At 40.2% G+C, this 14,854-nt stretch overlaps 1 protein-coding gene across 1 annotated transcript in view; it reads right to left on the reverse strand.

Annotated features, from left to right (window-relative positions):
• FANCA (FA complementation group A) overlaps positions 1–14,854 on the reverse strand; it is a 68,520-nt gene that overhangs the window by 53,357 nt on the left and 309 nt on the right. Inside the window, exons 2-9 of the mRNA XM_074968920.1 lie at positions 14,102–14,211; positions 11,200–11,272; positions 8,261–8,403; positions 7,349–7,444; positions 4,101–4,174; positions 3,014–3,126; positions 1,567–1,649; positions 951–984 (exon numbers count right to left, since the gene is read on the reverse strand). Of these exons, the coding sequence (XP_074825021.1) occupies positions 951–984; positions 1,567–1,649; positions 3,014–3,126; positions 4,101–4,174; positions 7,349–7,444; positions 8,261–8,403; positions 11,200–11,272; positions 14,102–14,211 (726 nt within the window). The remainder of the gene's footprint in view (positions 1–950; positions 985–1,566; positions 1,650–3,013; positions 3,127–4,100; positions 4,175–7,348; positions 7,445–8,260; positions 8,404–11,199; positions 11,273–14,101; positions 14,212–14,854) is intronic.

The raw sequence follows: 14,854 nt of genomic DNA on the forward strand, positions 1-14,854 counted from the left end.
TAAATCATTAAGTTATTTTATATAAAATATCTAAATCTGCTTTAAGGCAGTTGATTAGTTACTGAAGTGTAAAGAGCCAAGCAGTGTCACAGATGTAAATTAAACAAGCTAAATTTAAGAATTAGTATTAAGGCCCTTATTATTTCCCTTTTGTGGAACATCCTGCAGTTTATATACAGTTCCGGGCTGTATTATATTGCCATTGAGAAACCAGAGGAACAAGTGGTCAACAGCATGACAGCCACATGTGAGGATTAGGGCAATATACTGGTCTATAAAGCATCAGTGGCAATGACTGAGTGCTCACCCTGCAGAGAGAGAGCTGCGTGGACAGCACAGCAACAGGTGAGGAAGATCATCTGCTGCTGATCAGAAAAGCTTTGACTTCTGTTTGGTCTTTTTTGCATTGTGATTTGTGATGAAAATCCAGGCATTACTATTCTTGCCCACTCAGCATCATCATCAGGACTGCCCAACACAAGATCGATTTCATGGGAAAATTCAGGGATTTGAAGATTACACATGCAGTTTAAATTACAAAGTTTCATTCTTGGCTCATTCTCATTAAACACATCACTATATAAAGATATTTCAAATTTTACAAAAAGTTATTCTGCTAGTTTAAAATGCTGTGTTATGGTGTCACAATGATTTAGCACCAAGACACTTGCATAAAACATGCAAATTCAAAGTTCTTAGTCAGAGAGAGCTAGTATAAAAGAACAAGGGGTTATCCGCAATGCAAGAGGAAGCTCATGGGAGAAAGTGCATCAGAGTTATCTTAAATGACTAGTGATGTACATGATGCAACACAACAGAGGAAATCCATCACTAGTAAATAGCTCCTTAATGCCCTTGGAAATCTCCCAGGAAAGAATGGAAGTATGTCTAGCAAAGTACATTCCTAGTAAATTGCACAAAGCCCCAAATTATAAATAATTAATACTTACATGTCAACATTTTTTGCAGTACAGCATAACAGATCTATTTAAAATAAACAAATTAAGACCATTTAGCATTTAAGGAGGCTGTAAGTATGTTCAGAGAAAGTATATTGGCTCAAAAATTAAATTATCCTAAAATTCCTAATTTAAAGATTAACTGTTAACATACAACTATTTGTAGTATAAACACAATATATAGAATTTCCCAGTTTTTTTTCCTACTACTTCACAGTATTTCGCATTGCGCATTGGAAAGGAAGCAGAGCAATTAAGCAAAATCTGTATGTAGAAAAAAAAAATGGTGACCCTGAAAAGAGTTACTGTGACAATTCATCATTCCAAAAAAATCACTTTTACAAAGCATACTGATTTTGAAATAAAGCCAGTTTCATAAATTAGTTCAGGAAGGTCCTTGATAAACTCTCAAAGAATCACCTCTGCATTGGTCTCCTCACCGTTTACCTCTCCGATTGCTCTCCTGACTTATTGTCCTGTCTATGTTAAATTGTAGGCAATTTCCAGCACGGATTGTGTCTTATTCTGTGTGCTATAGATCACCATGTATATCAATGGTGCTTACAAAAAGAAAAAAAAAGCATAAATAGTACCATTTTGCCCTTACATGGGGGATTTTCTGGAATTCCACCTTCTTTTCTGGATCTGAAGTTTGCTGAAATCCATTCTGAAGAAACACAATCATAAAGTCTGCAAAATCAAGAACAAACAACTGTTTCAGCCTTCTCTTTTACCTACAATGAAAGAACACATCCAGTCTCCCAGAAGGGCTACTGCTGGTAAAGTTTCATTTGTTACACAGCGAACTTAGCCTAGTGTTGGGCAACCTTGCTATCTCCTTAGAGGTAAAATTATTTCATATACAGGAGGACCAAAGGCATCACATATCACAGAGGTGCTCAGATACCTCAATGATTGTGGCCATATAAGAACTTAGATATATAGGCAGTTCATTGACTCTCATATTCCAGAGTCATGCAATCAATACAACAGACTGCCAATATGTTGTTTGTTACACATTTTATACAAAATAATTTTACAAAGTGATTTATCTTTTCCTTATGCTACAGATTCAAATGCATGAAGAGATAATTGGCTCTTCAGAGTTTTACACTCTAGGTGAGCCTCCTCAGAAGAAAAATCCCACTGTGCCTGAGGAGATCTGTGGAAGAGGATTAACCCACACCACTATTAGAAGAGATTCACTCAGTGCAGACAAAAATCTCAGACTGAATGTTGAATTTTCAAGAATGCATGTATTTGAACAATGAAAATGCAGAAATTTCAACCAGATAACTCAGTTTGCCTGGCAGTACCTGACCAAGTGCACTGGTCAAAAGATTTCACTGGTACTCCTCAGTCAAATGAACAAGCTATCAGCTTTTTCTGAACTAGGAGAGAAGCACAAAATTAGACAAAAAGGTGGGCAGAGGAGAAAACATAAAATGGAATCCTGGTTAGTATTAGGGGTTTTTTTTTGTTTTTGTTTTTGTTTTTTTTTTAAATAGCCAAATGGATGATGGGTACTATATGGAGGTGACATGATCAGGATGCAGGAAATGAGTGCTGGTGACACACCTCTACCACCACAACCCTTTGCTGGTCAAAAAAATGAACTTCAGGTCACTAACATGTAATGTAACAGAATATAAAACATTTATTTGCAAAACTACATGCTAGAAGCGATGAAAGACAAATGGAATAGTGGGGACAGGATAGAAGAAAGAGGAACAGGAGATTTTAGCCACCACAACTCTAATGATATCATGGCCAGTAGTGGAATGGACACTCTCTTAATTATTAAAACAAAGTTATGAAGGAATAAAGAAAGAAAATTATGGTTCCAGGTTAACAGTCAAAGAATTCACTTTCTTAAATTCCCTTATCAGTATAGAAATGTAGCCCTCTTCATCAAAACAGATAACAAAAGAATACAAGCTGAAGACTGTGTTTTCATATACCTAAAGTTCTAAGTTGAATGATATCTGTTGTAGATTCTAAAGTTTAAGTACTTAAGACCACACTGTGTTAAATGCCTAAACTCAAAGTGTTACCTGAGAGTATGTGCCCAGAAAGCTCCACATCCAGGGAAGAACTGTCTGTCTGCTTACACAGCAGACAAAGGCTGCTGCATAGCCACTCCACCACAGCAGGGGTGTCTGAATTGCTGAGAAGACAACAAATGCAGGTTTGATTTGTTTCACTCTTTATTGTGATATTTATTTTTCCTCCAACTAACATTCACTCACATTCAGGAGAGGACAGATGCTTCCACGCCTTGACTCCATGTCTGGTATTTATTTCTTAAAGTTGTGCCAACTGAAAGCTCTATTTCCTTTATAAAATATTTCAGAATGAATGTGCCCACAGAAAGAGAACCGATCTTGAAATCTCATGTTAAATTAATTCTTTATTTCCACCATAAAAATATATCCATAAAGAACAGTAAGAAAAAAGCTCTTTTGTCTCGAAGGAACTACCTAACATCCTGTGGATGATTTCTTCAGGTCACATGGTTGGTTTTTCAAAGTTCAACTAATTAAAATAGGCAGCGCATGCAATTATCCCACCCAGTATCAGTAACAGAAAAAGAAAGCAATATCATTATCAGGGGAGCCAAGAAATCTCCAACCTCCGCACATAGCACGAGAGAATCCTCTGAAGGATTGCTTGATTTTACTTATTAGAACACTGTGGCACACGCTTGCAAAATGCTGCGCAGGGTTTCAATCACATGACTGCTACAGGAACTGAATCTGTAAATTCTCAGGATGATAAAGTTTTTGCTACATGATTCCTAAAATGGGACCTATGGAAAGTCTATCAGAAAGCACAATCATTCCAGTACATCTTAACTTCTAACTTCAGTCTATCATCAAGGTTTCTGTCCTATATCAATTTATAGTGTAGAGGTAAATTTATTCTCTAAGGTATAACTCTGTTGTAATACTCTGCCTTGTAAAGACAGAAGTGTGCAGCTTATGCACAGTAAGATCCCTGTTCTAGACCAATTTTATCTTTTAATGGCCAAGAACTTCTGAAGCAAATTTTAGGCAAAGACATTAACAACTAATCCCAGATAAGGTTTCTGTATGTTTTGAGAGACTAAAGACATCTGCAAACGTATAAACCTCTGCTTACCTCTCCAGCAGCTCTCCCAAGCTAACAATGTTGCCTCTGTGCAGGTGCCACACAACTTCCAACACGGGAGGATTCTAAGAGGAATAATGCTACAGTCAGATGATAGTGGGTAACATTTACAAGAGCAAACTTTCCAGTGGCAAACATTAAAAGAAAATTAAAAACTGTCAGTCAGATTAAGGGTGTGAAAAAATCTGAGCTCATCATAACAGTAATATATAAAATACCAATAAAAAAAAAGTTACTGTAGACCTATTCTCTCCTACCCACTTTTGAAATGTTTATTAAGAATGATAAATCATTCAGGTCACTTTACATCCCTGGAATAATCCTGATTACGTTCTAAAGGGACAATGGACACCTCAATGGATTGGTAATAACTAGGTCTGTCAATTAATCGCAGTTAACTCACGCAATTAACTCAAAAAAATTAATCGCCATTAATCGCTGTTTTAAATCAAACTGTTAAACAATAGAATACCAATTGAAATTTATTAAATATTTTGGATGTTTTTCTACATTTTTCATATATATTATATTCTGTGTTATAATTTAAATCAAAGTGTATATTATTTTTTATTATAAATATTTATACTGTAAAAATTAAACAAAGGAAATACTATTTTTCAATTCACCTCATGCAAGTACTGCAGTGCAATCTCTTTGTCATGAAATTGACACTTACAAATGTAGAATTTTTGTTGTTACATAACTGCACTCAAAAACAAAACAATGTAAAGCTTCAGAGCCTACAAGTCCACTCAGTCCTACTTTTTGTTCAGCCAATTGCTAAGACAAACAAGTTTGTTTACATTTACAGGAGACAATGCTGCCCGCTTCTTCTTTACAATGTCACCAGAAAGTGAGAACAGGCATTTGTATGGCACTTTTGTAGCTGTTATGCTACATGCTTCCATGTAGCTTCCATGCTAATGACACTCGTTAAAAAAAAAGCGTTAATTAAATTTGTGATTGAACGCCTTGAGGGAGAATTGTATGTCCTCGGCTCTGTTTTACCCGCATTCTGCCATATATTTCATGTTATTGCAGTCTCAGATGACAACTCAGCACATGTTCATTTTAAGAACAATTTCATTGCAGAAATGACAAAACACAAAGAAGGTACCAATGTGAGATTTCTAAAGATAGAACATAAGAACAGCCCTAGTGGGTCAGACCAAAGATCCATCTAGCCCAGTATCCTGTCTTCCGACAGTGGCCAGTGCCAGGTGCCCCAGAGGGAATGAACAGAACAGGTAATCATCAAGTGATTCATCCCCAGTCACTCAAACAGAGGCTAGGGACACCATTCCTGCCCTTCCTGGCTAATAGCCATTGATGGACCTATCCTCCATGAATTTATCTAGTTCTTTTTTTTAAACCCTGTTATGGTTTTGGCCTTCACAATATCCTCTGACAGCTACAGCACTCGACCCAAGTTTTAAGAATCTGAAGTGCCTTCCAAAATCTGAGATGTGGCAAATGCTCTCAGAAGTCTTAAAAGAGCAACACTCTGATGTGGAAACTACAGAACCCACCAAAACCACCAAAAAAGAAAGCTGCTTTGGACTGTTATTGAGCAGAACCAGTCATCAGCACGGACGCATGTCCCCTGGAATGGTGGTTGAGGCATGAAGGGAAATATGAATCTTTAGCGCATCTGGCACGTAAATATCTTGTGACATCGGCTACAACACTGCCATAAAAATGCCTGTTCTTGCTTTCAGGTGACATTGTAAACAAGAAGCGGGCAGCATTATCTCCTGCAAATGTAAACAAACTTATTTGTCTGAGCAATTGGCTGAACAAGAAGTAGGACTGAGTGGACTTGCAGGATCTAAAATTTTAATATTGTTTTATTTTTGAATGCAGGTTTTGTTGGTTTTTTTTACATAATTCTACATTTGTAAGTTCAACTTTCACGATAAAGAGATTGCATTACAGTACTTTGTATTAGGTGAATTGAAAAATACTATTTCTTAGGTTTTTTACAGTGCAAATACATGTAAAAAAATAAAGTGAGCACTGTACACTTTGTATTCTGTGTTGTAATTGAAATCAATACATCTGAAAACGTAGAAAACATCAAAAAATATTTAAATGGCATTCTATTATTGTTTAATTGAGCGATTAATTGTGATTAATTTTTTTTTAATCGCTTGACAGCACTAGTGACAATATAAAACCCAAAGGTAGACAGACATTAAGAGTAAATTACCCTTCCCTACAGAGAAGGATTGAAACTTGCAGAGCTGCTGTCTGTGTTGTACATTTTTTGTGGAAAAATAGATCTCAGTCGCCAGTGCTGTCAATCTAGCATTTTTCACAAACACTAGCATTCATATAAAAAACAGAATGACAGGTAATAGCTTACATTCACTACCACTCTTTGATGCCAAAAGCCAGTCGGCCAATGCTAATACTCCCTTTTCTCATGGCAAGAGTTGAATGCAGAAGCCAGACAGGTGGCTTAAAAAAATGGAAACCACATAACACACTAGCTATAATACAAATAGTTATTAAACAATCAATAGCATATGAAAAAGGAGCATTTATTATTCCAGATATCAGCATGCTTCAGAGGCACTGTGAAGCAGAATGAAAGTAAAGTGCTTTCAAACACCCAGGAAGACCTATTATTAAGAATATAAGATGCATGACCAAAAATTTTCTATTGCTTTTAGTTAAACTCTTTACCAGGAAGGCTACCAATGTTTGTCCTCCCCTGCTAGAAATGCTCACAGTTTTTTAAAATATTGTCCTACTTTGCAAGCCATCTCCTGTTCACCTGTTGCAGTCACTATCAAACAGCCATTAATATTTAGGGGGGGAAGGGTAGCCTTATTGGCTTCCTTTCCCCGAATGTATGGCCTTTTTAGATTAATTCACACAGCTTTAATAGATTTTAGTTTTAAAATATTTTAAATGGAAAAATCAATGCTCCTTCACATTAAGACAGAATTATGCTTTTAAAGTGCCAAAAAGGCCGTGGTGACACCCAGGGGGAATTCAAAATGGCTGCCATCCTTCAAAAAGTAGGACCAATAAGCTCCTGAGCATGCTGCTATCGGCCATTAACAGGAGGAAATCAGATTACTAGATTTCTGCAGTCTATTTTAGCGTTACCCCTTGCTTTCAGGGGATACATAACAAGAGAGTTTAATATACACTACTGGGTTCCACTCAAATAATCTAAACGTTCTGTCCCTACAGTCTGCAGAACCAGCATTTCTCTTCAGAGGTCTTACCTGCTTTTTCCACAGTTCTTGACAGAAGAGCAAACGACAGAAGGCATTGTGCACCAACAAATCCTTGACAGTTTGAAGCAAACAAGACAATTTCTTCTGGAATGGAAAAAGTCCCCTCAGTAAATATTACATATAATTATAAAAATATTTTCCTGTTTTTCCTTATTTGTTGAATTTTAGCGACTGAATGGCTCAGGGGATTGACTGGCGAGGAGACACTGAACCTTTCACTTTTGGGTTATGAGTTCAAATGCACTCCACGTCAGTAGTGACTGTAATCACTGTCACAGGACAGCTTTCCAACTATTTTTGTTCACCCAGTGATGGCAGCGCAGCAATGTGAATTCATGAACTCAAGCATCAGAAGCAAGAGTCACCCTATACCACCAGGGCCTGATGGCTGTTCAGTGGCCTCGGTGAAGTGAGTTAATAGTCTCAGTACAGCTTCTGGTGTCCACACACACAAACCAACACAATAATTTGCTAAAATTGCAAGCAGGGATGCTAAAAATTAAACAATGGACACAATAAAATGAACCTCTTGGGAAGGGCTGGGGCATACTAAAGAAGAATCATATACAAGAAGCTTGCACAGCCACTACTCACACTGTACTAGCTCTATGGATAAACAGAGGACATCATTTCCAGGGCTGTCAATTCAGTAGCTTTCATGTTTAGAAAAAGAATGCTCCATTTCTAAGGATTTTACAACATACAGATATGAACCATCAGCTATCTAGTTTCATTACTGGTTTTGTATTTTTTTTTTTAAATCTTTTGGGGACTACATATACATTTATGGAGGCCAGGCAGAGTGAGCTTAAAGTGTAAAGATAAAAATAACCATTAACAAAGCCTCTTTCCTCCCAATGTTCATCTTTGTGGGCATAAGAGAAAAGATTTTCCTCTTACTCTCTGCTCCAAGTTCAACAGTGCAACTTGGTTGGACTCCATGGAAGTTTTGCAAATCTGTTCAATGTTGGTAGCAGTGGTATTGGCTGACAAGATTCCCATTGGTACTCCCAGCCTCGAGGCCTGCTCCTGCAGAACGGAGACTGGAATACAAAGCAAAGTTAATAGTGTCAAAGGATTGTGGGCTGAGCACTAGACTAGGAATCAACAACTCCGGAGTTTTAATCCTGGCTAACTCTCTCTCCATCTATGGCTTTGGGTAAATCACTTGATCTCCTTCCCTGCCTCATTTTCCCCCATCCACAAAATGGACAGAACATCATCTACCTCAAAGGGATGTTGTGATGATCTCATTTGTAAAGTGCTTGCTGACTAACAGTATTAGAGCTCGTTTGTCTCTCTGATGGACAAAATTTGAAAATAACCAAAATATTCAGAAGTCAGAGGACTTTACCTGTCAGTATCTGGCTTAAAGGCTACTTAAAGGCTACTGCCAGAATTACAGGGCAAGCCGTACTCTAGTTTTTGTCCCTCGAGTGGACCCCTCCACTGACAGGCCTGACTTTCTTCATAGCTTTCAAGGATGGAATCATATGATTCAACCACTTTGAGACTCGAAATCAGGGTGGCTCCTTAAATCAAATTTTCAGAAGTGGTCACTGTGTGTTCCTCATTTCCTGGGTGCCCACTTTGAGATCTGGGACCTGATATTCAGAAGTGCCAAGCACACACTATTGCAAATGAAGGCAATGGGAGATGTGCTTGAATACATAAAGTGCAAAATAATACTAAGTACTCTGAAAAAAGATCACTGTTTCTCAAATTTGGGCACCCAAAATTAGTTCATACTTTTGATCTTAATCTCTCTCTGCCTTAACTCCCCATCTGTAAAATGGGATAAAACTTATTTCATAGGGGTATTGTGAAAAATAACTAGTTATTGTTTGTGAAGCACTCAGGTACTACAGCGATTAGTACCAGAGAAAAAGCCCATGAGGCTATTAATTCTATCTTCACAGCAGGATTCGAACAGTATGCAGTAAAAAAGGCCTCGACCATACATTGAACAATGAGGGTAAAACAAAATATTTAATAGCTGCTCATTAATTGAGTACCATCCAGCCTGTGCAATGAATAAGGCAGGGGGTCGGAGAAAAAATAGCATGTGGCAAACATGGCAGTTTCCTGCATTATCCTTGGGCGATCTTATTGAATTAAGTTTAAATATCTTTTGGGTCCAGTGTATTAAATGAATTGTTTATGTATTGTGGGACAGGATTGTGTAACCTCTTGAGGGGGGAAATGTGGCAGATGTGAGCCCTGAAGGTTCAAGAGACTAGACTGAACAATGTGTCAGACAAGAATAAACTCCTGGAACAAGAAGTATTAAGTGGTTTTCTTTGGGAATATGTAGGGGGAGATTAATGTAAATTCCCCAATTCTGCTTATGCAAAACCCAGCCTTTTGAAGCTATGCCCTGACGAGTGGGTGCCTTTGGAAGACCAAGAAGAAGGAATACTGGAGCAGTTGCCCTTGAACTGTGACAGTGATCACATAATTCAAAAATCATATCATGATGCATACACATAAGGGGGCCAAATTAAGAATGCACAGGCAATCTTAATTCTGGAATTTCCTAACTGTTGAGTGGTCAGCTTTGCAATCCTAATAATGTTCTTTTAATGTAGGGAATTTTTTCATGCTTTAGAAAAGGCTGATTAGCCAGACTACTTTTAGAAGTCCCAAGTGACATGACTTCCCCCATTTCCTCTGGGAGATTAATAAATCTGCAACAGAACCTGGGATTTTAAGTTACTAGGAAGATATGATTTTACTAGGCAGGCTGTTAAACTTATCTTGCCAGGATGTCAAAATAGGACACTGTTTTATAATTAGGGGGCAGAGACATGCCAGTGAAGACTATTTTATATCTTTAAATGATCTCTCTCTCAGGTACCAACCTCATCCCTCATATTTATCTACCTTACTATGAGAAAAGAGTGGATTGAAGATGCTCTGAGGGAAGTGACTGACTACAGCTGTGTACTTACACTTCTCACATGCATACCAAAGTACTCCCATAAATACCTATGGATTTACTACTAGGGGTAACACACTTTATTGCTTTTGTACACCAAGTTCATTGCACGCACTAGGAGCTCCTTGCATTCTCCCTCACAAGCTCCTTCCCATCCTTCTCTACTGCAGACCCTCTGAAATCCCCCCACACTTCTCTCATGTCAGGGGCTAAATCCCCCGTTCCTCCCTCCCGTCCACGCCAGGGCCTCTGTCTGCCCGCCCTTCCCAGGTCTGAGTGCGCTCCCACACTTTTTCCCACCATGCCAAGGACACAGTGTGCCTCCATTCTTCTCGTGCCTCCCCATCCTTATTCTCCTCCTCTCTCTCTTTAGAGGATGTCAACATTTTTAAAGTGAACTGGCAGAACTAAAATGAGGGGCATTGTTTGGAAGAATGTGGTAATGGCTGCCATCAACCAGCTCTTTGATCCAAAGCCAATTACAGAGCTGGTTGAAGCTGCTAGCTCCGCTAACCAGATGCCAGAGACTCTGCATATCCCTCATTTGTTTCTCTGTTCTGATTGTCCCATTTTCACCAAAAGCAATAGTTTTCTACCCTTGATGCCTAGAGCATTCCCTGAAATTTTGGAACCAATCAAATGTAATGTTCAAAAGTCACCCTGTAAGACTTTACAAGCTAGGCCAGGAATAGGAAATGTGGCTTGCTGCTGTCCTCATTCTACCCAAAAGAGAACCACAGTGCTCAGTATATACTTGCAGCTATACATCTATTTCAGAGAAGAACAAACTAGCAGACTGATAGAGAGAACAAAAAATTAAGGGCATATGACAAGTAGAAATTCAGTGTGTCAGGAAAACTTAATTTCCATCTCTCTCTTGGACAGATACTTCCTCGCTCACCTACAAATGACTCTGAAAAAGCACTTTGAGGCTCTGGACCACTCTGTTCAGTTGATTTACTGGAACTCTCCACCTAGAAACAAAATAAAGTCTTTTAAATCTGTGTGTTCATGTATATAAATATATTACCTTTATATGGCACCTTCCATCTGCAAAATTCTAGAAATCTGAAGCAACTGAAATAAAACTAATGTTAAATAATACCACCTAGCTCTTATATAGTACTTTTCATCTGTAGATCTCAAAGCGCTTTATAGAGGTCAGTATCATTATCCCCATTTTACAGATGGTGAAACTAAGGCAGGAAAATAACTTGCCCAGGGTCACCCAATAGGTACATGACAGAGCAGGAACAGAGTCCAAGTCTCCCGAGTCCTAGTCCAGTGCTCCTTCCACTATGCCATTGGTAAAATGTGACAAAAAAATGTTAGGAACTAGAAAAAGTCAGTTTCCTTTTAAAAGGTGATTATTCTATAGTACTCCTTAGAAAAAGAAAAGTTCCCAGAGAATAAATTCTAGGAAGTACCTGGTCTGCCTATAAAAGTCCTCAAAAGCAAATGCCTTCTCCAACCTGAGAGTGCAAGATAATGCACCAGAAGTCAGAAACTTGGCATGACATGCATGCATGTATCTCACATGTCTATAAAGACAGTCACATTATGGAATCATGGGTGGCTATTAAGAGAAAGCTGATAATCTCCAATAACTTTTTACTCTGTTCACTATAAATCAGAGGCTTTCGAAGTGCGGGGCGTGCACCTTTCGGGGTGGGGAGGGAGTGATGAATTATCAGTAATGAGCCATGCTAAAAGACCAGGGTCAGGATGGGGCTCTGTCTGGTAGGGGAAGTAGATTGGACTCTGTATAGGTGGTCTTGACTACTGAGACCAGGCTCCCTACCTGTCTTGGTCCCTCACTGCTACAGCAGCCACTGACAGGCACTTACCCTCCTCTGCTGGGTAGGCCAGCAGGGACTCTGCAAGGAGGGAGCCAAAGGCTGCACCCCAGGACTGCTGACCCCCTGCTGGACAGAGCCCCCTCCAGACCCTGGCCCTTCAGCACGGCTCCTGGGCACATCTGCTTCCTCTCCTAGAGGGAGCCTGTGGAAGGGAAGTGGACAGTGCCATACTGAAGGGCCAGGTTCAGAAAGGGGCTGTGTCAGTGCATGGCCCAGTGCTCACAGGGTACAGGCTTTGGCTCCCCTGCTGACCCTGGCTCTTCAATGTGGCCTCATTTGTTTATTCTGAGTAGGATGGGAGCCAGACAAGCAGGAAGCTGGGTCCCAGCAGCTGAGACTGCCCAACCGCTGCAGGGCAAGAAGTCTTCAACGGCAACCTGGTGAGTACCCCTTCCTCCACACCCCCCCATGAGTACAGGGCACCCCTCCTCCCACCACATTTCTTAGAAAGAGGTGGGCATGCATGGGACATGAATCTCCAAAGGAGGGGCTCAGCAAAAAAGTTTAGGAACCTCTGCAATAGACGAAGCCAGTTCTGATCCCAACAAAGAGGATGGGTAATTTACCACCTGTGACATTCTGTACCTGACGGGAAAACCCTGCACCTCCAGGTTCATCCTTATAATATGATTGTGTGGTATCAAATGCAAAGTTTTTCATGTCAGGTGTCTTCGGAAGGCTCATGATGCACTGAGCATTGTTGTTATAGTAATGTTATAGGTTGTAATTTCATGTATATAGTTATGAGGCTGAAAATGTGCCCTCATGGCTTAAAACAGGCCCAGGCAAAACTCTCCAAGAGCAGAGGGGCAGTTCACACTTCATCAGGGCATGTATGGGACAAACCCAGCCCAGCCTTCCAGGAACAAAGGACACTGGCCCAGGCAGCAACAAAGGATCTGTTGGACTCTGGAGTAAGTCACCCCCCTTGCTTTGTTCCGTTTTGGACTGCAATGAGGTAATGCTCACCTGACTCTGAAGGGGGAAGGGGTAAAACCAAGAGGGAAGAAAGAACTTGATAAAAGGGAGAGATGTTTGCCCTACTCTTCCTCTCTCTTCCACCTTCATCTACAGACACCACCACCAAGTGACTAAAGCGCTTATCAAAGGGGAGAGCCTGGCTGAAGGGCAACCAGCCAGTCTGTGGTGAGAAGCATCTAAGTTTGTAAGAGCACTGAAAGTGTTAAGATCGCTGAGAATGTGTTTTGCTTTTATTTCATTTGACCAAATCTGACTTATATTTTAAGTGATTATAAGTCAAAGCATATCTTTGTAGTTAATAAATTTGTTTGTTTATTCTACTTGAAGCAGTGCGTTTGATGTAAAGCATATCAGAGACTCCCCTTGGGATAACAAGCCTGGTGCATACCAATTTCTTTGTTAAACTGACGAACTCATATAAGCTTGCAGTGTCCAGCGGGCATAACGGGACACTGCAAGACAGAGGTTCCTAGGGTTGTGTCTGGGACCAGAGATATTAGCTAGTGTCATTGGGTTGCACAATCCAAGGAGCAGCTTATATGCCAGAGGCTGTGCGTGAACAGCCCAGGAGTGGGGGATCTCACAGCAGAGCAGGGTAAGGCTGGCTCCCAGAGTCAAGGATTGGAGTGGCTGAGCAGATCACCGGTCCAGATAACACCAGAGGGGAACATCACACCACCATATTTCAAACCTTAATTAGCTCTATATAACCCTAACTGCACTTTTAGGCCACAGTAATAAAAGAAAGAATGAATGTAAATCTCATTTTTAGAAGGAAAACCACCAGTCTTTTAGTTTTCTTTTACACCGGTTTCCCACATGTTCACTTACTGAAGATATTCTGCTTACACGACATGCACCTTAGACCTATATCTGAAAGACTTGTATGGAGACCAAACTTCAGCAGGGTTCTACAGAAACCCAAGATATGACTGGTAAATTCAAAACTGCCAGCTGTCTTACCTCCAGCAAGAGGTCATTCAAGTTCTGATGGCAACTCAGAAGGTGAACAGCTGCTTTCTGAAACTCCTGTCCACTGTCAAATGTGCATTTCTGTTTCTTGACTCTTCCTGCTAAGAAATTTTAAAAAAATAAACAAACTAAAGGTTTACTAAATGACCTGTTTTCTGCTGTTTTATTTCTAGAATGCATAAATTTTGTGCTGAAATGAATTTTGTGATGAAAAGGAATGGTTGACATTGGCAAGAGCCAGACACAGTGTGGGCTAATGCTACACACAGCTATGCCAAAGTCTGCCTTCTGATCCCCAAGGCTTCTCCTTAATCCGGACCAGATCCCTTTATACAGAAGCTGCCAATTGTGCCAAAACAGAGACAAAGACGAGGACTATAAGATTATTATTTTTAAATGAGACAGGCGGGTTGCTCCAGGTGCTGCAAAAACACCTTCTGCACTAGCTACAGCAAGACTGACAGGGACAGTTTTAGGGTTACTTTGAATTGAATCTCAACATGAAGCCAACACCAGGTTAGCGGGGGCGGGATAGCTCGGTGGTTTGAGCATTGGCCTGCGGAACCCAGGGTTGTGAGTTCAATCCTTGAGGGGGCCATTTAGGGATTGAGGGATAAAGAGTTCAGAAAAGGTGGGGCTCAGGAAGCGAGGCAGAGCCGGCGGGAGAGACGGAAGAAGGACCAGCGCCCACCTCGCCTTGGTTTCAAGCCTTGCGAGCGGTGGCCCCAGCACACAAACAGCGCG

Source organism: Natator depressus, chromosome 12, assembly GCF_965152275.1.
Source record: "Natator depressus isolate rNatDep1 chromosome 12, rNatDep2.hap1, whole genome shotgun sequence".
Classification (NCBI taxonomy): Eukaryota; Metazoa; Chordata; order Testudines; family Cheloniidae; genus Natator; species Natator depressus.